The sequence below is a fragment of the Chamaea fasciata genome, unplaced genomic scaffold (genome assembly GCF_029207755.1).
Source record: "Chamaea fasciata isolate MVZ Bird 193981 ecotype frontalis unplaced genomic scaffold, bChaFas1.0.hap1 SCAF_3, whole genome shotgun sequence".
Classification (NCBI taxonomy): domain Eukaryota; kingdom Metazoa; phylum Chordata; class Aves; order Passeriformes; family Sylviidae; genus Chamaea; species Chamaea fasciata.
This window is the reverse complement of record NW_027094088.1, coordinates 5671620-5697118: the sequence shown is the minus strand read 5'-3', so window position 1 is coordinate 5697118 and position 25499 is coordinate 5671620. Positions and strand designations below refer to the sequence as shown.

At 42.9% G+C, this 25499-nt stretch overlaps 1 protein-coding gene across 2 annotated transcripts in view; it reads left to right on the top strand.

The window, feature by feature from the left end:
* The window catches only part of ISM1 (isthmin 1), a 42256-nt gene that overhangs the window by 7269 nt on the left and 9488 nt on the right, over nt 1–25499 (top strand). For both annotated transcript variants that reach the window (XM_066177809.1, XM_066177810.1), the window contains 2 exons: nt 15305–15541; nt 23927–24194. In XM_066177809.1, coding sequence (XP_066033906.1) covers nt 15305–15541; nt 23927–24194 — 505 coding nt within the window. The remainder of the gene's footprint in view (nt 1–15304; nt 15542–23926; nt 24195–25499) is intronic.

The window sequence follows — 25499 nt, the reverse complement described above, 5'->3', positions numbered from 1 at the left end:
TGGCCTCAACAATTTCTCCATCATTGGGCTGGTCAGTGGGTGCTCCCCTGTGGTTTGTAACATTGCTGTTATGGCCTGCAGGTAAGGAGCAAAGCCCCAGAACTTAGAGGTTCAGCATACTGAGCTGTTTGACACCTTGCTCTGCTGTGGAATTCCTTTGCTGAGGAGACGTCTGTTTAACCAATACAGGTTATGCTGGATGTAGATTGGGAACTGTGGTTTGAATTCAGCATTCTTCTTTTGTCTCTTCTCATATCTAGAACATCTTTATATCTGTGGTCAGTGCTGAATTGTTCCAAAATGGTGGAGAACACAAAAGACAATGAAAGAATTGTCAATAAAGTGGAAACTCCTGCTGTGTTATGTCACAGCATCTGAAAACCTCATAGAAAGTGAAGTGCAGGAAGCAGTAGTACTGCTAATGATGCAGACAATGCAGGCTTGGCCTGCCAATGTAATGTGTGTGTTTGAAAATCTTTCTGAAATCATTTATGATAGAGATGGCTTCTGAAAACCTAGTCGTTGGTATGTATTCCAGTGGGAAGAAAAAAAATCAGTTTGCGAATCTCTTATGTTTTCTAAGATGCACTGATTTGTGAACATTCATGCTTAAGAATTTCTCCTTTGTTTTCCTTTATCACGTAAAAGTGCACAGAGTGCAAGTAACGCTAGGAAATTATTTCCCCATACTTCTCTTATGCTTGCATTCTTCTGCATCACTTTAAAGCCTTGAAATACACTCGTATTTCAGATGTATAGACAGGCAATTGTGATGTTTCCTTACACAAGCATGAACCTAAAAATTTGAAGCAGTGTAGTTTTGCTTAGTGTTTACATCCTGATTTAGCAACTTTGGCAGGTTTAACTGTCACAGTTGGTTGCTTTATGCTCTTCCGTGTGTTTTGCCAGTCTTCCTTGCAAACAGATGTGGTAGTACCCAGTTGTGCCTCACTTGTTCTCTTCACTGTGTTGGATAGTGCTCATTTGGTCCTTTTGTTACAGCTCTTACCTTGCTGTCTGCTTTAAGACCACACTACATAGAAGCCCTTTGAATTGACTGAACAATGTTCAGTTATCAGAAAGATGACGTTTTTAAAGTATTATTTTTCAGTGGTGTCTTTTTTTTTTTTTTCTTATTTTACTTTTCAAATCTCAACCCAAGCTTATGGAGGCTGAGGTTCCAGTTTTTTTGGTGTAGGTTGTGAGCGATGTGCGATGCAATGGATCTCCAGCCTGAATGGAGGCCCTGTCAGAAATGAATAATGAAGTGTAACTTTAAAGTGAAAAATACAAAGTGCTTCAGTAAAAGGCAGAAGGAAACACTCAATGATGCAGTGGTTACTGTTGCACTTTAAGACCATTGTGCCTATTTTACAAGTTTTAAAGACAGTAAATGCCAGGCTAAATTCATAGTCCAAAGCACAGAGATGAATAACATTTCCAAGAAACAGCGTAGTGAGCTCATTGGTACATCAGCAAGGGCAGAATGTTTCCAGTGTTGGTATTTCCATGTACTTTCGATTTGAAATACCAGAAAAAGAAAGAAAACAAAGTGAAATGTAACTTATTATTGTAATAAGGGATGGCTCGCCACAGTGGTCACTTCTGTGGCACCAGAATGCTTGGTTAGAGGAGCTGGTGTGGGCGGTACTGGTAAGCAGTTCCTTTATCCTTTTGTCCTTGTTTTTCGAGTGCTTGGAGAACTCATAGCCATGGGTCATATCTTTCTTATTCCTCTCTTCTAGCAGTGTGGTCGGACGAAAGCGGGCCTGGAGTTGTTCATCTCTAAGCCTTTAATGTAGGGAGGTGCTCCTGAAGGATGAGAGGGGAAAATCAGAGATGAAATCTTTCTCTCACACTCTTGGTGTGCATTGAAAGGCAGAAGGAGTTCAAACATCCCCTGGCTTTTATGCTTCTGTGCTAGATCTGCGTTCTCAGTGTGTTTAAATTGACCTCGTTCTACTGACTTCCACAAAGCAAGGCAAGCCAATGATTTGTGTCAGCTGCAGAGCCAAGATCCTCTTGAATATGAATCTTTCACAGCTCAGTTTTTCCACAGAACTGATAAGCACATAGCACATGTCATCGAGACCTCCGTCCATAAAGACGAGCTGGGCCCTGGCGCGTGGCTTTCTTCATGTTGCATGAATTAATTTCCATCTGTTGTGTTTGACTGCACTGAATAATCCAGGACTGTTTGTTCCACAGTAGTTCCTCTTCCCTGGGAAGAGTAACATTTCCTCTTTTGCCAGCATGGCTGTTGAGATCAGTTCTCGTGGCAAAACCAGCGAGTTCTGTGTAAGTATCTACAAAAGCCAGATCGTGCCCCATCTGCTTCTGCCACTGGGGCCACTGAGAAAAGTGGATTCCTCCTCTTCTAAGGAGCAGTCACTGGGTCCATGTCATCCATGGGACAGGTTTAAATTCCCAAATGCTCCCTTCAGGCATCTTGCTTTTGCATTCCCATTGAGTCGGGCGCTCAGGTACTGAGGCTGGGCACTCCGGTGAAACACTTTCTCTAATAGAGGAATGCCCAGGAATGCCGAGCAGAAGGTGAAGTGCTTGCACTGAAAGAGCTGTGCTACAGGCTGTGATGAAAGAAAGTGACTGACAGCAGAGAAATAACAGGGAAGAGGACCTAGTGATAAGACATAACTATTTTTTTAATCTAGTACTTCAAAAATTATTTATACAGCTTTGGTATCTTTATTGCCTTAGATCCAGACCCAGCATCACCAGTTTTTGCCTAAAGAAACCATCATTACTCCACAGGAAGCAGCCGCCAAAGTTTATAAAGATAAAACAAAAATTTGCTTGGTTTTACCCGCCATATGCATCAGTGCAGGATTTTAAAATCAGCATGTCATTGGTCTCGATATGACATTAGTAATCACATATCTACCAATGTCTGTTTGCACAAGCTGCCCAAAGAAACAAAAAGGATTAATAGTTTAAAACAGAAAATGAAAACCATAGCTGTCTAGCACAGGTTCTGTAGCACCCCACTATACTTGCCTCCTACATCATGTAAATTGTCTATGCACTGTTTAATTTCATAGCCAGAAATTATTCATCTTCTATTTAGCAACATGAATGCAATAAAACTGCCTCTGTCTTTAATATCTGCTGATACAACTCTCATCTGAAAGTGCCTCTGGAAGTTACCTCAGTAATCAGGCTGGAGTTGTTTAAGATGCTGTCTGTAAATCAGCATTTTGTGCTCCTGATTGTAATAGTCTCTGGACTGAAGGAGTCTATAAAGGCTCACTGCACAGAGCAGGCTGCAACAAAGCAGTTAATGATTCTCGTGACGTGAATGCTGCCGTTTCAGTTTATTTGAATGATACTGAAATTCTGTCTTATATCTATATCTATAGATATAGATATAGATGTATATCTTTTTATAGAGATAAATTTGGTTGGTTGGGGTATTTTTTGGAAACCAACTCAATGTTAGGTATGGGTATGCATCTTAGCTAAACTATAACCTAGCCAGTCCATGCCTTTTGCCCTGTGGAGTGCCCGGAGTTTTTCAAAACATGTAACCACAGTGATATTTTTATAAAGGAATGTTCACCTCATGGGATTTTTTTTAAGGTGTTCTATTTTTTTTCCAAGTTACAGCTTCACTTTATTGTACATGATGTCCAATAAAAAAGATATATGTCTGTGATTGGACTTTGAAAAAGGGCCATGGTGCCTATTCCATTTAAAGGGAATGAAGTCAAGCAGTAAATTTGCTGGTCGCCCTTTTCATATTGACTGTATCTTGGCCAGCAGTTGGTCTTTGATGTTGTAACAATAGAGCAAAGGCAGAGGAGGAGGAGGATTAGGACCTCCATAATATAAAAACAAGCCTGCATTCATCATGATTTTTATAGAGCACAGTCCCTGTCTATTGGAGGTTTGCAGTGTAGGCTTAATGTTCTGCAGAAGGCTACAGCAACTTTAACATTCAAAGGTGGCTTACAATTCATCTATCGTAACTCCTTCCATCTCTTCTTAATTCAGTTTTTTTAGGCATTCAGCATTCAGCTTTTCCTATCTTGTTATTCCTTTCTACAATAGGAAAACAGATTTTATCAGGACAGAACTTCTGGAGTATCGTTTTCCATTATGAGGGTTGATTGTTGTGTTCTTTATGAAAGGCTCACTGCAGCTGACCAATAGAGTATCTATTCCTCACCTTGTGCTCTAAAGTCCAGGCTTTTATTGGGAAAGAATAGGGGGCTTGATATGTGTGTGTTTAACATTTGTGAATATATATATATCTCAAATGGGACCCGGGGCAGCCACACTGCCTGTGGCTCCAGGCGTATCAAAAGAATAGTGCCAGAGGTTTCAAATGAGCTGTTCAGCCTGGTAGAATCCTGGAGAATTTTCATGTGTGTTGAAATGGTAGCAGCACTAGCTCTCAATCCAAACATGCAGGAGGAAAAGGGTCATCCATTTCCTGAAATTCTCCAAGGTACCAAGGTGTGCTGAGTGCTGGTGGGAGCAGATAGGCTTCAAAACGTGAGCAGAGCTTGGAAAGAGACAAATAGTCCATAATGTGCTGCTGCAGCATTGTATGCAGCATAAAAAATGTGGAAGGCAGCATGAAGGGAGTGTTCCCACGGATGCTGCAAGGGGATCCGCATCAGAAGCCCAAAGGCAGCTCTTAGGAAACCATCTGGGGCTGCATCAGGTTAAATTGCTTTACTGCACCCAATTCCAGTGGCTCTTGCTTAAGGCATGATCCTGAAGCCCACTGACAAAGCAAAACACCTGGAAGCTTGTCTACCAAAGACACCTGTCCCAAGGAAGGGAAGGGGTGGGGGGAAGATGCCAATCTGTGGTGCATTTGCCAGTTCAACACTTGATTTAGGGTAGGATCCTCTGCCTTCTAGGTGTTCAGATTACACCTGTGAGTCCAAACTCATGAGCAAGTCACTGCTTGCCAGCTGAGCTGCAATAGCTCCTTAGAGGTCTTATTCCACCTTCATCCCACACAACATACGAGGTGACTTTATGTTTTTAGTAAGTCAGCACCGAGCAAACAAGCCCTGCCCAGAGCTCTCATCGGAGTGACAGCACTCTGTCCTCAGACCAAGCACTCCGTGGTCACCAAACACATGGCTTGTCAGTGGGGAATCTGGTTTTAAGTTAATATCTACCATGATGGCCATTAGAGAGGCAGCATCTGGTGCAGAAAATGCACACCTTCCATTTCTGTGCTCAGCTCTGTGTGTCCTTCATCAAACCCAGACACATTGCCTTGGCTGTTTCTGCTTTCCTCAGCTGCTGAAAGCAAACTATGTGAGGCTCGGCCAGTATAAGGTGGGAGTTCTGGCTAGTTAGAGGCATCACCCAGTGTTTTAAAGGGTTTGCCCTTGAGAGATCAATGGCTCCGAAAAAGCTGCTGAAATCCTTCAGTGGATGTGCACTTGATTCCTGCTCTTCTTTGATCTGGCATTCATGGCATTTTGAATAATGTAAATCAAAGCTGCCTTTCTCACCTACCCATCCCTCTTTCTTCTTCTGTCTCTTAAGAGGATCATTTTTTCATGTTCTTAGGAGTACAGCTTTGGCTGTCTCAACATCAAGATAAAATGAGCTCATTATTTGCATAACATCAGAGTAAGGGCCAGATTAATACCACCTCTCTGATTTTTTTTCCCTTCCTTTATCTTATTCCTACAATAAAATACAAGGGGAATATGCAACTGAAATCATGTGTTTGCACACATATGGACCGAGTAGGGGAAAAGAGCTGCATATGCCAGTTCCTTGAAATGCACTGCTGCCATTGATAAAAGGAGTCACAATTACATTGTTATATTGGGTTATAAACCCCACAATACTACCATGACAATTATTGCAGTTTGCTTATGAGAGCTGTGTGGGGAGAAAATATATATATTTATCTCTTTCGCAAGGTTAAGTAGCTGGAAGTGAGTTCTGAGCCATAGCCTTCAGTGTCTCTGCTGTTTGTGCTTTGGGATCTCTCTTTGTATAGAGCTGTTCTCCCTCCCTGGATCTGGCTTATCCATGAGGATTCCGTCTCTCTTCCTCACCAGAGGAGGTGAGGATACGCAAAACCGAGCTTCTTATCTTTCCTCTCTTACCTTGCTCTTGTGTTGGGCTGCTGGGACTAATCTAAAGATGCTCTTTGCCTGCTCCCATGCACTTTATTGTCAGCGGCGTCTGGGTGGCTTCAGGCACATGCTAAGACTATAACAAGTCTGAAAAATAAAACCATTTATCCTAAAAACAGCTCAGAACTAACTAGTGATCGTGGGGTGGAAGGGAGACAGAAATGAAGATATTTTCATTTCACGTAAGTGTCAGATTCAAAAGCATCTGCCTTGTTCAGTGCATGTATGGTATTCATTTCCTGTCTGCAGTCGATTGGAATGCCCCCCGAGTCGTTTGAAATTGAAAATCGAGTCATGCTTCTTTAATCAGCTCTAGGAAATAGCCCCCTCCCTTACTGTTCTAGGAAAATTTATATATACATGCATAGAATTCATAATACAAAAGTCCAGGGCAGATCTTTTCTCCCCTCTTTGACAGAGAAGGGTCTTCACAGTGTCTTTCCATGGTGTTCTGCCTATCTAGTCACTTGCTCTTCTTCCCCATCATGTCACTGGAGGGAGGCCTTTCTCCTGTGAATCCACATCCTCTGCTTTCTTGATCTGTCACTCGGGCAGCTCAGGGAGGTGGAGAGAGAGGGCATGATGTCCACTGCTGATGGCTTGACATGAAACCACGACAAGCATTGCCTCTGTGTGCAGATGCCATTTATGCTAATTACTTCCAGTTGCTCCCGTATCAGCCTCCAAAGTTTTCTAAATGGAGAGGGTAAAGCCGTGCACTTGAAAGAGTGTTTCCCTGCAGGAGCTGAGGTGCGTGGCCCTGAGGCAGCCGCTCGGGTTTCTGCTGCTGTTTTGCTGTAAACTCCTGGGTGCAGTAACCCCTTTCCAGCCGCTGTTGTGAGGCACATGGTGCACAGATATTGAAGGTAAACAAACACCGCCTTTCCTCTGCCTTCACCCTCTCACTTCCCTCCAAAGGAAAGTGAGTATTGGTGGGGAAGGCAGCTAAGGGAGAGGCACATAAATGATCTCGCAGTGATTCGATGGTGTCTCTGTGTGTGTGTGTTTTGAGCACCAAGACTCAAGTGATTTGCCTTTTTTTCAGGCACAGGAGTAGCTTTGCCAGAAGCACAGGAAACATCATGTTTTTGGAATATAACACTTGTCTGCTTTCTTGCTTTCCCGTTATTAGCTTTTGCTTATGTGATGAAGTCATCATGTAACTTTTAGTCCACAGGGACTAAACACTTTCTAGTCTCTAAAAACATCTGCCAGTTAACACAGCCAGAGTCATAGACACTTTTGAAAGCATAGGGTGGATATTCAGTGGCATATGAGAGGGAGACACAGAGGCTGGGAGTCGCTGGTTCTTGGAAACGAACAGCTGAAGGCAGCTTTGGAAATTGAAAAGGCTTCAAGTAAGGTTACTCTTTTAGCTAGGGAGAGATGAAAACTTCACTTATTAAAGCTGGTTCACCTAGTGAAATCCTAGCCATAGTGATTTAGTGGAATAAACTTGCAAAAGGACATAGTTTAAAACCCAGAAAAATAACTTAAGATGTATGTTTGTTCTCTCTCATTTACACTGACGTTGTGTGTGCTGACCTGCAATGCCTGACCAAAGGGTTCTGTACAAAAAGTATTAATATTCTGGATTTCCTTTGCAGTTTTGATTAGAGCTTAAGGCAGCTTTTCCCATTCTGTTGGAACATAATGCATAAATTATGCAGATTTCAGATGATGGGTGAGATTAAACTAGTTCGATTAAATTTAGCGAGGGTATAAATAAATTCTATTTAAAGCTTTATTTTACTACTGATTTTATGCAAGTCTTTATTAAGACCTAAAAAGAATTAGAACATTCAAAGAATTTGCATTTTGGCACCACAGGTTATTGGCATAGAATACTTGGGCTACTCTTCAGCTGTACCTTTGCCCGTTCAGCCACTAAATCACTATGTCCTGTGTGGAGAGCTCAGCCAGGCAGTGATTGCAGGGAAGATCTTTAGAGTCATGAAGAATAACTAAATGTTTACCAGCAGCTTAGGCAACTGAAATTGTCTGTTAACTACAAGCAAAACTTGGCATCTGTCAAAGCCCTACACGATTTAATTCTGTGTGCTTGGCCATCCCCTGGATGGCTGAGTATCTGCTGAAGAACAAAGCACCAGTGTCGTACTACGTTAGAAAATTTGCTAAAGGGCCTCTGTTTTTTTCCAGCAGACATTGAGCTGTAATCACCACCAAGTTTCTATTATCAAAGTGTTTATACAAACTGGCAGTTCTTCACCTCCAAGCTGAGCCACACTGTTTGTATTTTCCAGCTGAATGAAAACATGAAATATAAGCAAACAAAAGAGCATAAAAAAATGGCTGTGATGTGAAATGTGTGTCCACAACATGTAGCAAAAGGTTGCCAGATCTGAGCATAATATGGTTGGTTTTCTCCTTAAACTCAGAGTTAAAAATATTGTCTGCCAGAGCCATTCAGATGTGGACCCACTGTTTGCCAGTGGTGTGGAGGAGACCAGCAAGCTCGGTGAGCAAAACTCCCCAGCAGAATCTGAACGAAGGATGGACCAAAGCTTGACAACTGCCAGTGAATAAACTGGCTCCGCGGGGGAATAATGGTTTTAGAGCTGCTCTGGCACTCGGGATGTATCAGTTCACAATGTTCAACAAGGCCTTTCCCTCCACTGCGGAGGGTCCTGACGTAGTGTTGGCCACGTGCCTCAAAAGAACTGTCTGGGACTTCCTAGATGTGAAGGGGCCCTCAACCCTACAGCCTGAGGATCTCTGCAGTCAGAACACATGTCCTGGCTACACATTCAATCCTCAAGATTTTCTGTGTGGCCATGAGGGCTGCGCAGAGAAGTTTTTAGTGTAGAAACCCTAAAATCCAAAAGCTGTGATGATTCTGTGATAAATGTGCCCAGATGCTTTGAGATCCTGGTTCTGCTGTATATGCAGCTCCTGAGGGCTATTTCAGCATAAGGCAGACAACCTGCTGTGGTGGGCTGGGTGTGTTCTGGGGGACCCCAAGCACCCCACTGTACCACTGGCACCCAGCATCTACAGAGACCACTCCTCCAACAGCGACTGTAGATTCACGTCTGCCGTGAACTTCTTACTTGCTACAGGATTTGTGACTCCATCCTGTTCTCCACAGCATCCACATCCCCTTCAGGAGCCATCGAGTCCCTGAAGCTCATGTGTCCCAGAGCAGTACCCTGTGGGGTGACTGGATTTGGTCTGTCCATGGCCACTTGGTCACACAGGCAGATGTACTGCAAGTTAGAACTGCATTCACTGTCATTTGACCAATTTTGCTGGACAACTGGAGAATAATAGAGGACTATTAAAACATGGACCATGATTAACAGAACTTTATTATTATTATTATTATTATTATTATTATTATTATTATTATTACCAACTGTTATCAGTGATTCATCTTTTACTTGCACGATGTTTAAAGCAGATGCTGTGTTTTGGACCTGCTTAGTGAAAACAGTTGTGTACATACAAGCCAATGGCATCTGTTTTAAATTATTTATTAGCAGTGATCGTCTAAAATGCACTCTTTATTATTGGAACAATTAGTTTGTGCAGTTTTCTAAAGAAAAGTTTTTCACTTCCGTGCTATATGTGAGTGAGGGGCAAGCTGATTTTAAGGAAAAATAAAAATATCTTAATAGCGGAGTGGTTGATGTGACACCCCTCTGGTCTGACTTTCTGTCTGACTGCCTGGACTGTATGTGCCATTAATCATAGAAGAAATCTTTCTCTGTGTATCTCTGATAATATTTCTCAGCTGTTACCCTCACTGCCTGCTTCTCTAACACTGCCCTCGTACCTCACCCTGATAGGTCCCGTGCTGCTTATACTCACAATAGATGAAAAACATGAACTCCAGGAATTAGATCACCCAAGTTCATTACACGTCTTGGATCTGTGGAGGTGAGAGTCTCGTGTAGTATCCTGGTGTGTTACTCGGCCTCCCAAGACTGGTTAATTTTAAAATGATCATTTAGCACTAACCTGAAAACCCACGACAGCCTTCAAAATGAAAACAATCTGTTTGGGCAGGTGGGAAATGAAACCAGTCCTAATGGCTATAATGGTTTTCTGTGAAAGCCCCAGGCCTCATTTTGTCTCTGATAGCAATATAATCTTTTATAGCATCTGTGAAGTTTCCTAATAAATAAAAGTTCCTTGTTGCTGGTGGTTGAAGATGCTGTACAGGTGCATCATGAAAGTGCAGTGACAGACCCGCAGTTTTCAACTCAAGACCTCTTGTCAAGATCATTTTACTAGATATTTCAAAGGAGTGTACAAGAAACAAGAAAGCAATGTAGCTGCAGCAGGAGTTTAGTAATAGATTCCCTTGCTGCCTGGGAGCTATTAGAACATAAGTTGTATCAGTTTTCCAAAATCCTCTCAACTCCATAATTAGCAGCGCTTGCAAATGTGCCCTTACTTTGGCAAGTGGGGAGTGAATGAAGACAAGTAATAAGTTTGAAGGGCAGAGAAAGGGCAACTGCTTCAGAATATTTTCTGTAGCTACAGTCATTCCTCTCTTGTTGTCTGTCTTGGTTTTTTTTTGTTTTTTTGTTGTTGTTTTTTTTCCAGAGCTGGAAATGGTATTAAAATAAGGAAGAGAGGAGGGAGATGGACTCCTTGCTCGCCAAAATTGCAGAGAAATTGCCTTTTCCCCTCGTTTGGTATTTTTACAAGTTCCCATTTCTGTTTAGCTTCTCTGTGGGGAAGAGAAGCAGTACATTTCCCTGCAGCTCATGTCTGTGGTGACAGAGGGAGAAACATCATGGGAAGGCCAAGGAGGGAGAGTTAACCTCCAGCGTCAGGCAGAACACTTTTCCTGCGTGCAGGATTGTCCCTTGGGGCCTTAGACATAGTGCAAGTCCTGCCTGGATCACCAGCACTGAAAGTTATCCTGACAAAATCCCTGTGAATTGCTCTTCTTTCGTGGTTTATAGATGGACACAAAGACGTTGATATGTACTGACCTATTGCCCTCCCTTTTTCAGAGATGGGGGTTGCAAGGTGTGTTATTCTGTAATGCAGACCCTGTGTCAGATTCTCTCTCAAGGATTTATTTCGTTGCCTTGTCACAGAGCTATGGATTATATGTTATGTTATTATATGTTCTTGCCCTGTCCACACTTGGAACACTCAAAAATCCTGAGCTGTTTTTGTATTAAGAGCTTCTATAATTATCTGATCCCATGGGGCTTGCAGAACTGTAGCTTACAGCCAGTATGAGTAACCTCTTAAAATCATCTTAATGGAAAGTTTAAACATTGTGAATAATCCTTTTAAATGAAGGGGAAAAAAGTGTTTTATCTTAAAATATTTAGAGCAGATGCACTATTTGAGTAAGAAACCAGTGTGCCTGAATTAGAAATGTCATAACTTCAAAGAAACTGAGTCAGTAGTTCTGAATGAAGTGACATAGCTTTTAAAGGAAGGCAAGCAACACTGCTTTCCCAAAAGCATCAGGAATAAAATTATGTACACTTAAAAATAAATAGTGTGAAATATAAACATGGGAAATAACGTAAAAATAAGAAGAGAAGAATATCACACCCCCCACAAAAACAAAAATTAAATTTCATCTATTAGCTTTGGAACATGACCCCTATTTTCTTCAGAAAGGATGCTGGCATTGCAACAAGGGCAAACTTTTTCCAGCTAGATGGGTCTTGGAAGAGCCTTTGCAGAGCTAATGCGGTAGCACAGCGTGAGCACAGTCTTCCCTTCACATGCAGTTCAAGCACACTTTTATTTGTGGCAGCCTCTTTAAATCTCTTTACCAGAAATGCACATTTCTAGTAATACTGCAGGTCAGCTTAGACATGACACCAAGAAGTGTCTTCCTAAAAAATGGACATTGTCTTCATTTTATTATCTGGAAACAAATGTCATTTAACTGGAAAATGTCCTTTCTCTAGTGGTACCTTGAGCAGATAACTGGAATGATGACACATGCTGAGGGTTTCCACTTGCTTGTGTTGCTGTAGGACACAGAGGCCTAAGAATTCCTGTCTTGGGCTTCCCTAGTGCAAAAAGGACTGTGAGAGTGATGCCTTGGGAAGGCTGACCTGGAACAGAGACTGGACAGAGCTAGAGAATAAAGTAGGGATTTTTTGAAAGGCCTTTAAGGATACACCTTGGGCAGTACAAGAGCCTGACCAGGGCTACACCCAAGGTGGACCCAAAATGGTCACAAAATGGACGACTGGCCACGAGGTCTCACACTTTTATAAGTTTTGGTCCATTTGCATATTGGGTTTAATTGTCCATTTACAGCTTCAGATTATCAAGTCCCTTCCTTCTTGTTTTCTCTCTTCAGTCCACCGTTGTTTATGCTTTTGGGCCCGAAAACTTGTAACCATTCTCCTTGGTTTCCAGCAGGAAAAGGATTTGTTTTGTCTACCCACCCTGTGAAGAGCTGACTAACACTTAACATGAGGCTCAGAACTGTACCCCTAGGCAGCACAGAGTCTGAAAAACATGAAGGTTAAACTTAAGTCATCAAGAGACGGCACTGCCTCTAAGCAGGGCACAGTTTAACCTGGGTCATTCCTGCCAGGCATTAGCCAACGCTGCTCTTGAAGTCAAGCTCCATGTCCCGCTCTGTGTCTGCTCTGGCGCTTGGCAGTGGCTGCCATCAGAAACGTGTCCGTGACGTGTCACTGGGGTCTCTGGGTCGTGGCTACCCTGGGCAGGCAGAGTGGTCCATCCTCCCTTGCCCGCAGCAGCCTTTGGGATGGAGCAGTTATCTTGTCCTCCCTGCGTTTTCCTTCCCGACGTCGAGCAGCCGCGTCTCGCTCGCTCTGTAATTAATGACAGCCCCTGCCCCAAGCAGCTTGGTAGTGGGCCCGATCAGCCTGATGTCATTGCCTCACCGTGACAATTTCCTAACTAACTCCATGTGATACCCCATCTGCTTGACACTATTAAAAACTTTTTATATAGCCCTTGTTGTTGTAGTTGCTGAGCTCCCCGCAAACATCACCGTGAGGAAGGGAAGGGCTGTTATCCCCACCGGGGCACCGGCAGGCCGTGACCTGTCAGGATCACACACCAAATCTTGTCCGAGAGTTAAATGTGGGTCTCCAAGGCCTCCAAAGGCCTTGGCCAGCTCTAGCTGCCCGGTACGTCAATGTGGAGAATCAGGATGCTCCTGAAGGGGCTGACAGATAGGGAAAGTACAGAATCATATGTGAGAATTTTATTAGTTTTTAATAAAATCTTACTTTGTTTTTAATAAAGGTAAGATTATGGGCATGATACCCCAGTAAAAATAGTTAAGTACCACTTTTTTCTTTTTTCTTTTTTTTTTGTTTCTAACTGAAGTCATTTAACCGGAGCGCTGTTACACCCTGTAGTTAGTCAGACATAACTGAAAAGCCATTTAATCCTCAAGCACCAAGCCTGTTAAATTCTATCTGAAAAGTGTTAAGTTAAAGCGTTAACATATGAGTAAGAAACCTAAAGTTAGCTGAAGTTAGTTAAAGTGGCCCTCAGTTTCATTTCCTAGAGCTTTCTGCTGTGTCATCTGCTTTCCACTTTATACTGAATAACGGGTGGGCCACCAGAGGCATCTGAAAGTCCTTCCTGGTCTCCAGCAGAGGGAAGAGCCCGTTTTAGCCTTCAAGCAAAGCAGACTGTCAGGAGCACACCCACTTTTAGCACTGCACACATGCACTAATTCAGAGTTTGTAGCTGTGCTGTAGATAAATGTATAAATGTACCCTCTTTGGTGCTTTCAGAGTGTAACCGACAATACGATGACAATATTAATTCTGCTAAATTGATTTTGCTCTTTACAAATAGAGTGCAGTGAGGAGGATAGAGGAGAACTACCTTCATTTTTACTCGAGACAATTGCACTTAGTCCAAGGTTAATTCTTCAAGTTTAGTTTATTTTAACTCAGTGAATATTTTTCTGTAATGTCCATGGGTTGTATTGTAACGTCTCTTTAAAGGTCAATTTAGAACTTCTAAGCAAATAAACACAAAATAAAAGAAAAGGCATTGGAGCTGTTATCTATCTGAGAGCTTAGCTAAAGGTATGCTGTGGCTTAATTTGAACCAGGGGAGCTGGATGGAGATTGCGTTTAACCAGAAATGCTGGCAAAAATATGCTTCAGTAGAGCCAGAACCACATGTGGCCATTCCACTTTAATTGTGCTTGTTTTAAAAGATAGGTCTTTAACATTTACCCTCTCCATGCTTGCTGTCTCTTTATGAACTGAAAATAAAAACTCCCCAGGCAGTCGTACTAAGACCTCAAGCTAAAATTTTTTCAGCTGAGTCAAACCCAAAACCTGTGCTGAATCTTCCCCATGCCTTTTTTTTTCTTTTTTTTTTCTTTTTTTTTTTTTTTTTAAACCATAAGAAGATTTGGCTTCTCTGCTGTTTTTTTCCCCAAGTCCCCAGGCTAGTCCTAACCCAGGGAGGCAGTGTTTTGATACTAAATGTGTCTCCTTGGTGAGGTCAAAGGCAGTGGCAGCAGTGCTACTGGTTCAGAGGCGGCCTGCTGTAATATACTACAAAACCCAAAAGTACGCTCAACAATAACAAAAGCATTAACCGCTGACCCACAGCTTGGTGAAATTCAATCCCACCATTAGGCAAACATGAAAATGAGATCCCCAGAGGAAGGAAGGTTCAGATGTTCAAGACCAGAGAAATTGGGTGAGGAACACAGAGACGAGATGGAAGTTGTTGCAGACTGAGGGGAGAGAAGGGGAGGTTGCCAGCTCAGCGGTAGGATTTTTTAATACCATAAATTTCAACATGGCCTTAGCAGTCAGTGTTTTTGCTTCATTTTGGAACAAAGCAAACTAAAATGATTTACAAGATGGATGCCTTTCAGCGTTTTTAGGGACTCGTTTAATGTGGTACGATTTGATTTCCCAGGGGTTACTTCAAAGCCTCATGTTTCTAGGTTTGTTTTAGGTCTGATGCTTGTGTTCATGTGTAGGTGCTCACCACAGGGCTGGAATGGTTCAGGAGCCTGGAAGAACTGAGTCCCCAAGTCTGACTCAGTTTTATCTTGTGTCAACTGGTTTCAGATCTGTGTTTCAGTAGTGAGCCGTGAGTCTGGGTGCTGTAAGGCTGCAGCCATTGGAGGGACGGGGGCACTGGCAGGACTGCACACTCTCAGTTGTCATTATTGCCTTGCTTTTCTTCCCCAGAACACACTGACTGCAGAGGACCACCCTCCTGAAGACAGTTTCACCCTGAACCCCGAGGAGCGAGGAGAATACCCCGACCTCCAGGCTGCCCACCGGCCATTTCCTAAGGAGCAATTCAGGCAGGAGAGCGGGCACACGTCCTTGCAAAGAGATGGACCCAGGTCTTTCCTCCTGGACCTCCCAAACTTCCCTGACCTGTCAAAAGCAGATATCAATGGGCAGAATCCCAACATTCAGGTACAAATTTGTGTTGGCATCTGACTTTTTTATAACTTACACAAAGTTGTTTTACTGAGCCAAGACGACTTTCAGTCTGGCTTCCATGACGTGCGGCCAGGACAATCCATCTCTACCAAATGAGAATGTCTATAGTACAATATAATGTAATATAGTATCATATATAAAATATATATAATACATACTTGTTCTCTGTAAGTCAATGCACATATTGCAAATTTTTTCTGGATTTCTCCTTGGATAGTGTCGATTGCATAAGTGTAGAGATCAGTGTAGACCTGTTTGTGATACTAAACCCATCTTTGTGATTGCCATTTTGGAGCATATTGCCTTCACTGAAAATAGATGGGTATTTTAATTTCTGCGTTCAATTTACTGTTGTCAAATTTGTATGTGAACAGATTTCCTTTTTGTATGCTATTATAAAATGCAACCATCCCCAAAGGCTGACAGAGAACAAGTCTTTCAGTTTCAGCTCAAAATGCATTTATCTGTATGGTAGCGAGACTTAGATTTAATTTCTGCGGCAGCTGCTTGTAGTATAAAAAAAAAATGTCTGCAAGAAACTTTGTTCTATGTTATTCCTCAAACTGTTCTTGGGTTTGGAACAGCCTCTTACAAGCCACTTGCATCTTGAAACTTCAAGGATCGGAAAGAGGAAAAAATGAGTGATTTGTTTTTAATTCGGAGCTTTAAAGCAAAATTGGCATTAATAAGCAGTCATTTTAACCAGAACAATAAATTCAAATGTTGTTCGGCCTAAGATGTGCTTATAAAAACAATGCACTAGTAGATCTGGTTTTCTGGTTAAATTAATTCCTGGCTTCTTATAGTCCCCCAGCCCACAAAATTACCATCCTTTTGATATGTCTAAGGAGTACGTATGTAAAGATGTAATAGATCTGCTGGGGAGAGGCCAACATGCTTAAGAGGTCTGGAGCACCTCTGGAAACAGGCTGAAAGGGCTGGGGCTGTTCAGCCTGGAGAAAAGAAGGCTCCAGGGAGACCTTAGAGCATCTTCCAGTGCTAAAGGGGCTCCAAGAGAGCTGGAGAGGGACTTTTTACAAGTGCATGGATTTTAGGACAAGAGAGAATGGCTTTCAACCGGCAGAGGATAAGTTTAGTAGTTTTAGGAAGCAGTTTTAGGAAGAAATTGTTTTCTCTCAGGGTGGTGAGGCCCTGGCACATGTTGCCCAGAGAAGCTGTGGATGCCCCATCTCTGGAAGTGTTCAAGGCCAGGCTGGATGGGGCTCTCAGCAACCTGGTCTGGTGGAAGGTGTCCCTGCCCATGGCAGGGGAGTGGAATGAGATGATCCTTAAGGCCCCTTCCAACCCAAACCAGTGCATGATTCCATGACTGGGTGAGATGGAGCTGCCTCCATGTTCCCCATAGATGAGTTGGAGCATTAGGAAATCTCACAGATTTGGGTCAAGGGCAGATCTAACACTTGATGGGCCGAGGGAGTAAACATGTTGAACATGTGGTGATGGTGATGGAACACATCTCTCGTGCTAGGGGAACCATTCCAGAAAGCTTTAGGAAGGGAAGGTTGGAAGCTGTAGGGGTCCCAGATTGTGGCATGAGGCAAATCGTGCAGCACCACTGTTTGAATAAGGTGTAAACTGCAGAGGAGGACAGGAGAAAACAAAAACCTTCCCTGAGTGGTAACAACATACAGAGTTTAGACACAGGGATCAAAGAGACGGAAACAGTTCACTGGCTTGTCTTCATGGTTACTGCTGCTGCAATGACATCCTTTTCTACCGCCTGATCTTGGAAATGTGTCAGCAACTATGTCAGCAGTTTTACTGGACTCTGAGAGCTGGGAAGACTGGTCCTGCAAACTGGGAAGAGGCAACATTGATCCCAGAGCTCTTGTGCACAAGGATGAGCCCTTTCAGAAACAGGCTCCCTAAGTTCTGCGCTTTATTTACTCTGAATTTACTCTGCTTACTTAGGTGCGTAAATAGTGATTATACAAAGCTTCTTTAAGTTCTTGGTTGACAGTCTTACAGCTGGTCAAGCCTCATGGAGATAGAACTCCCATTAATTCCTTACAGAGTCAGAGAAGGTTTATTTTTTTGCCTAAAGGTTGTAAAAGCTGGCCTACTGTTTTACAAAAAAACAGGATTATAGTGAAGTCTTGCTTGTTAAACAGTACTACACTGACCTGAACAGAAATAGTGACACTTGTTGACTTGCAAATTTCTCATCAGCTATTTGGCAGGTGAAAACAGAATTAATGCTTATTTTTCTTTTTGCACAGTGGCTCCCAGATCTGTAAGTTACAATCCTGGGAGTGTTGATTTAAAGAGTCCTCCTAGGACCAAGAGGTCGGATAGAAGAAAACAGCCTCTGTTTTAAGATAGCACAATGGCCACATTTTCTTCTCAAAGACTCAAAACCTCTTTTTCCTTCTACTGCATAGACTAAAAATAACATTTTTTTAATGGAAATTATACCTGGGGAATTAAAAATCTAAGAAAGGCATAAAGTTCTTCCAAAAAAGCAGATGGAAAAGATACTCTAGTGAGTTCTCTTTAGGGCCATTCCTTTTCTGGCTCCTGTGAGATGGCACTTGCTGTATCATGCCCTGGTACGTGCTCTTTTGGTGATGAACTGCTGAATATCAGAACAGCATCAGAGGAATTCAGATTACCCCAGGTACCACCATATTTATCAGATGATAATGTAAATACAGCAGACTGTCTCCAGAAAACCCTCAGAAGCAACAGTGAGAGCTGCAGTAATCCAAATGAACATGACTCTTTGCATACAAGACCAGGACAACCCTTATTGGCCTCTCTGTGGTGTTCTAGCCTTGTAAAATCTCACATCATTTAAAGTGGCATCTTATGCCTCAGCTGTGCTTCCACACTGGTTGTTGAGAGTAACCACAGTAGCTGCTGTTGAGCACAGACTGTCTGCTTGGTTTGGGGTATTTTGTTTTCTTTTTTGTCATTTTAGCGATTCTGTCTATGCCTGGAAGACTTCTAGGTGAGAAGGTGATTACGAAAACTGATTACACATTTTTTTGGATTTCCTGTCACAAGTGGAAAATCCCTGCTGCCTAGGTTTGCACTTGTTTGACAATCCAGCCAAGGAATGCCTGTGCAGACCCTGTAATTGGTCAGGGTTGTTATTCAAAGTCAGAATTGTTCTTTCCCCTGAGCAGCAGAAGGCAATCACGTGGGAGGTGTACAGGAGCCTGCCTGTTTTCCATTTCTGATGGGTTTTTCTTGTCTGTTCCAAACAGCCTTCTACAACCTCTCCACTCTTTGCAGCCAACCTTCTGTTTGGAGCCAGATGTTTCAACCTGCAACTGAACTCTTGCTCTTGTCCCTTGCCTTTTCTTTTTACTACTGGTTTCCCAGGTTTGAGTACTGCAGCAGGGACGGGGAGTGCGCTGCTCTGTTGTTGCACTGCTTTGCTGCTTCCCTGGCAGTGCTTGACAGAAATGAGCAGAAAAGGGAAAACTCAGAGAACCATAGAGTGGTTTGGGTTGGAGGGGACCTTCAAGATCATCTAGTGATGATGGGCAGGGATACCTTCCACTGGATCAGGTTGCTCAGAGCCCTATCCAGCCTTGTCACACCTCCAGGGACAGGGGTCACAACCTCTTTGGGCAGTAAGTGAATTTTGTTGATATTAATGCTCCTCACTGAACTTAGATCTTGGTCAAGCTTCATGACCAATAGAGCTGAAACACAGCTGGGTGAGCTCCAGTTGTAATGGATGTGTTAAACATTTTGATGAGGCGACATGTTCTGGGTGAAAACTGCACAGAAACAGGTAGGATTCCTGTTTAAAACCATGCTGATAACCATAAATGACAGGAGTGGTTTTAAACCAGAAGAAGTTAATGCCTGCTTGGTCTTTGTAATTTGCCAGGAGGCCTGTGGCTGTATCCACCAGTCACACCACTCCAGTGCTGCTGTGTTAGCTTTGTTCCCTACGTGTTATTTTCTCTCTTTGATACCTACTGGGTTACTGCCTTCTCTTAAAAACACGTCTACACGAACCCACCCACTCTAGGAACATACACAACTACAGAGAAGCAAGGCTTTGGGAAAAGAACTGCAGACCTGAGCTCTTCTGCAGCTTCACCCATGGCCGTTTCCCTCACCTCCACCTGCATCATAATGTCGCTTTTCACACATTTTATTAGATGGACTTTTTAGCTATCATTTACATTTGCCATTTGAAGCTGCTGGTTTCACTGCATTGGGAAGCAGGACCCTTTTGGTATCGTCACGGAAGACTCAGCAGGGTCTGACCAGTCCTGCCAATCCCATCTCTAATTTGGCACAGGGAGAGCTGGAGGGCTCCAGCAGTGCTTGTTTCTTGTAAGGCCTGTAAGGTTTAATACCTTGAGCTAGAGGCAGAGCAGTTGCAGCCCGGTGCAGCACTGGAAGCACAGGGCAGCCTTGCAGGAGCTGGTTGTTCCTCTGGCCAGATGCAGAGGCTTGTGTAGGCAGAGCTGAGGTCCAGGAGGCTGGGATTCAACCACTGTCAATGCCAGAGCTCTGCAGGTTTCTTTTATGTCATGCTGTAACAAGAGCTCACTGCAGAGTGCAGAATTCAGAGCTAGAACCACATTTTTGTCTCTGGGGTTCACTTGGGCTCGTCAGAGATTACAAATTGGATTGACAACATTAAACAGAAATTTCGGGTCTCAATTCACGGTGTCTTCTTTGCTGCCAACAAAATTTGAGGGACCTTCACTTTTCAAGTCCAAAAAACTCTTATAAGTGACCTGACACAACCAGCAGTAAATTAGTGTCACCACTGAGAGCATTTGAATTGAAATTATGTGATGTAAAGCCAAATTTGCCATTTCAGTCTCTTATACTGAACTTGTTTCTGTTCTCCTGTTATACTTACCTCATTGCTGACTTGCACATGTCTATCTTACCGGAATGGCAAGTTCTGTATTGAAAATTTGCATCGATTGCATGAAAGAAACTGGATAGAAATGTTGTAGGATCTGCTGCTTGCACAATATCGCAAACATAATCCTTCCTGAAACCTAATCTTCCAGTCACTTAGGGCAATGTTTACACCAGTAAAGTGAATTCAGAAACATTGTCTCAGTAAACAGGACAAAGAACACGGAACTTTTTGTGCAGCCCAGCAGGCTGGGATAATATTTATCTTCTGTATATTTTTGGCCAGGAGAAAATTGGATGTTGGTGTCTGCAGACATCTGTCCATGATACACTTGTTTCATTAGAGATTGACTGCAAATCTGTTGTTTTAATGTGCCTACGCCAGTTGCTTTTAACAGTTTTCAGAGGAATGTCCTTATTCCTAGCTCGTACAACCATAAAAGAAGTGGTTTTATTTTAGGTTTGGATACTTTTGGGGATGATTGTGGATTTATACAAGAACTATGTTACCACAGACATTTTGGGAAACTTGAGAAAAAAAAAGAATCTTTACAGTTTTGATAATCACTGGAAGAAGAAATCAGCCTCTGAAATGGTCTCCAAGATAGAATTGCTAAACCAGATCTATTTTTTAATTTTTAAGAGAACATGTTTTTGTTGGAATACTTATATGGCATGAAAGCTTTTCCAGAGCTTCTCTAAATGCCTGGCTTTTATTATTCTAGTTCTTGATCTTTATTCTCTAGTTCTTGATTTCTTTATTCCTTTTTATAAACAGCCCCCAATATAGAAACTGATCAAACAAGTTACATGTTTCAGTGGCATGTATGTGTACAAGTGTGTGTGTAAGTGAAGTCACGGACTAACACTGTAAGTCTGTCTGTGAATACTGGGAAGAACTCAGTGAAAGCTCATTTTTCAAAAATTTAGACTGGGATAAGGGAGCAATTGCTCACCTGAAACAGCAGCCTCTTCTCACAATTCTGCCCTAACTTTTGGGTCATAGAGTGGAGGAGGAATTAGTAGGATTATGCACTGGTTTCTTCCTTGCCTCTGGAAGGTCCATTAAGCCAAGTCCCTGAAAACACCAGAGCCGATTGAAGCTGGCTTCTAATTTCCAAGAGTGGCAGTTCAGACAATCCCAGGATTCTTTACAGAATTTCTTTCACTGTATGATTTTTATGCCACAATAAGCAACACCTTGGTAATCAAAGCTTTGAGCAGTGGAGAGGTATGTGTCAGACTACCACGCTGGGTTTTGCTTCTGCTGCTTTGGGTTTTTAAATTCGCTGTGTATTGGAAAACTCATTTTAGAGGCCTTTCTAATAAGCTTCTTCAGAGGTAAAAACAGACTCAAGTGGCTGACTGCATGGATTTGTCTTGGAAGTAAGTTAGTGGCAGTGCTGCTGGAGGTCTGCTGGGGTCTGACGACGCTGGGAACGTGTGTGTTCCACCTGCCTTTCCTCACCAGTGTGGCCCCAAGCTCAGCAGACTCAACAGCTCCGTCCCTGCAAACCCTCTTTTCCTTAAGCTGCCTCGGCATCATCAATCATTATTTAAAATCAAGTTCCTGTTGTTCTTCAGATTGTCCCTGGCTGAAATAATGCCAGTGCCTGCTGATTGACTTTCACACAGCTACAAAGCAAATGGAGCAATTATCTTTTTTTTTTTTTCCTTTAATCAGAGGGTTTGTTTTTTACCACTTTGCTGAGTCATTGCTCAGAGAGTTAGTGTGGTCCTAAAAATACTTGCTGCTAAAGGACTAGAATTGTACTGATTTCCAGGTGGGGAGTACTAAAGCCCCACCACTGGCAGTGTTTGCCGCTCAGTAAAGCGATTTCCTTTCATTTATTGTGAAAACTCTGTTTTGCTTGGATTGAGGGAACAGTTTGGAATCCCTGAACTGACTCTGATGTTTTCAAGCTTATGAAATCCATTTTAATTCTTGGTCTGCAGAAACTGAGGTTTAATGAAGTAGTCATTCCAATTCCATATTTAGGCTGTAAAGATGCTTGTGTAAAGATGCTATTAGGCTGACAACTGCACTTTCCCTGGCTCTTGCTCTTTTTCCCAGTGGAGCTTCATAGTAGCCTGAAAGTTTTTTCATTTCAATGGCCTGGTCTATGGCAAAATGCAAAACGTGAAATAATTTCAAAATCTGTCTCCAAAGAAAGGATGTGTGGGCATTGTTTCTGTTTGCAGCTCTGAAGATACCACAGTTCTGCTTTGCTTCCTGTGTCACACTCTGTGGATCACAGGTACCTGTGGCCTTCTCTATCTTCTTCTTGTGTGTGTCTTGTGATTTTACTAATAACAATTGAATAAAACAGATCTTTTATGCACAATGCACATCCACAGAGCTGTGTAAATGACTTTTAGTGTAATAGTACATTATTTCTGTTTTATACAACCTGATTTTCGTTGTGTACCATCTTGAAAGGTTGAGAATGCCTCTCTACCTGTTAAACGTTATAGATCTATCTGACAGTCACTTCTGGTTGTTTAGCCAGTCCAGTGTAATCACTGAACCACATTAGCATGAAACATCAGAGCATTTTATGATCTGCCTGTGGCCAGGCAATGCCACCATGACTCACAGAGCCAAGGTTTCTGATGGCTAGTCTCTGCTTCCACCTAAATAGCCACCTCTATGTACACACACTATTTATCCAAGAGTTTTACAATTACACATCGTTCAACACAGAAAGAAATAATCAAGGGTTGCTCCTATGCAGAATGATATTGACATTTGTGATGTGTGTGAGGGAATTGGGCAGCAAACTTTGAATTTTGGTTCTGGGCTTCTGTTAGAAACCATAAACAGGTTGACCATAACAGGTCATTATACTCTTCCAGCATGACAAAAGGACCTACTTTAGAGGGCTTTGCAGCTAGTGGCTTACTCAGCAATGGTCAGAGGAGCTGCTGGCTCCCATCACTGCCACACAGTGTGGTTTCATGAAGCAGTAACAGCTGGGCTGCTGTCAGAGGGGCAAGACAGATGCAAACCCAGAGATACCTGGGCTCTGCATCTTGACCTTCACACACATGGCCTTGCTTATCTTGAGTCAGCCCAAGTCCTTAGAGCAGGCTCTGCACACTGGTGTGCTTCATACTTGCCTCAAATTCAGCCTCAGGCTGGAGTACAGGTTTGGTTTTCTTTTTCCTGGTCATGTATATTGGGCTCCAAACACGTTTTCCCGTAAGGCAGAAAATTCTGCTGCAAAGATTTTAGGCACAGCATGGGTTATTATTTTGTGCAGTATTTTTCCTAGCCTTAGTTCCAAGGTCTGATTCGGCAGAGGTAGCAGAAGGAATCGCTCAGCCTCTGCATGTCTCTGGGCTCAGTAATTCACGTACGGTTTACGACAGGCAAACCGCGTGGCATCGCACAGCCCCTTTTCCAGGCAGCACCTTGTCTTTGCTGCATGGGAAGTTTCCCACCGACGAGGAGGAGTCACTGACAGTCAGGCTGGTCTGTTTTGAACCCCGCAGGTTACCATTGAAGTGGTGGATGGCCCCGAGACAGAGACAGACAAGGACCTGCAGAAGGAGAGCAGCAAGCCCAGCTGGCCAGCCCCGTCTCCCGGCTGGAGGAACTGGTGGCAGAGATCCTCCACCTTGACTCGCATGAGCAGCGGGGACCAGGACTACAAGTATGACAGCACTACTGAGGACAGCAACTTCCTAAACCCCCTGGGAGGGTGGGATGGCCATGCACCCAGTCACCGGACATTCGAGTCCAAGGAGCAGCCGGAGTATGGTAGGTTTGCGTTCCAGGCCTCCTAGGGGCACCTCGGGATTGGGAAAACAAGCCTGGGGGAGATGAGGATGGTGAGGCATCGCTGAGAGCAGGCCAAGCAAAATAGGGGTTTTCAACATGTGGCTTCTGTTCATCAGCTTTCAAATACAAATCTGTGCAGATGCACGGGCTGTACTGTGGTAGCTGCATTCCACTAGTAAGTCTATAATCTTGAAAATCATACCAGTTATCCCAGAAGAGGGCCTTTTTTTAGTCCGACGTGTGCTTTTTTTGAAAGTAGAGGAAACAAGGTTTCGTATTTATTTTTAGAGTAAGGGTAAGTACAAATTTAGAATCGTGCGGTGGTTTGGGAACCAGAATATAGCTGTTGGATAAATAAGCAAGATCTGAGACGTGGTAGTATTTGGTGGATACACAAATAAGATGAGTTATGTTGGTGCATGTGTGGGGAGTGGCATGTGCAGCAGGAACATTGTGTATTTGCGTGTGTAATATTCTTCCAGATGTGTCACGGGGAAAACAATTGTTTTCAGCTTGTTGTATGAAACAGTTGCAGAAAGTAGAAACAGAGAGGAGCTACAGCTATTCCCTGCCCTGACAGGCTGCGACTATCCACATGGGAATGACCCAAGGGAGGGGAGCTAAACTGTGCTCACAGGAAGCTCAGAGCCCTTTGAATTTAAGTTGAATTTAGGTTAATTTAAATACAGACAACTTTTAGTCAGAACAAGGTGTCAAAGCCACGGTACTTTTACCCTGGCCTTTCTGTTGTTATTCCCCAGATGCTGCAGAGTGCCTGGGTAAAACAAACTTATTTTTCCCATGATTTGACTTACTTGAAGTACTAGAGTCTTAAAAATCAAGAGAGAGTTCTTACGGAATGGTGTGTTTAAACAAATACATATGTATTAAATTTTGTGGCCAGAGGATTAAAGTCTATCCCTTCTTTTTGCACCTACATTTATTTGTGGGCAGGGTTTATTGCCAAGAATTCATATCTGAGGTAGTTATTCATTTAAGTTAAATAAAATTGCTTTCACAAATAACTTTGATAGTAAACGTAGTTAGAATTACAAATACGAAAATAGGAAGAACATGTTGAGCTGCAGCTGAAAATCTGACATGGTATATTCAGTAGTGTGCTTCACAGTGCAGCATAAACACTGGGTAGGGAGGTCTGAAAATCATCCCAGAGCTCCCTGCTGAACACCAGAGCATCCAACTGACTAGAAACAACTCCTGGCCTTCTGTCTAACCTAAAATGCTGGCCTTGTCCAGGAGGGTGTAGCAGCAGATCCTGCCCAT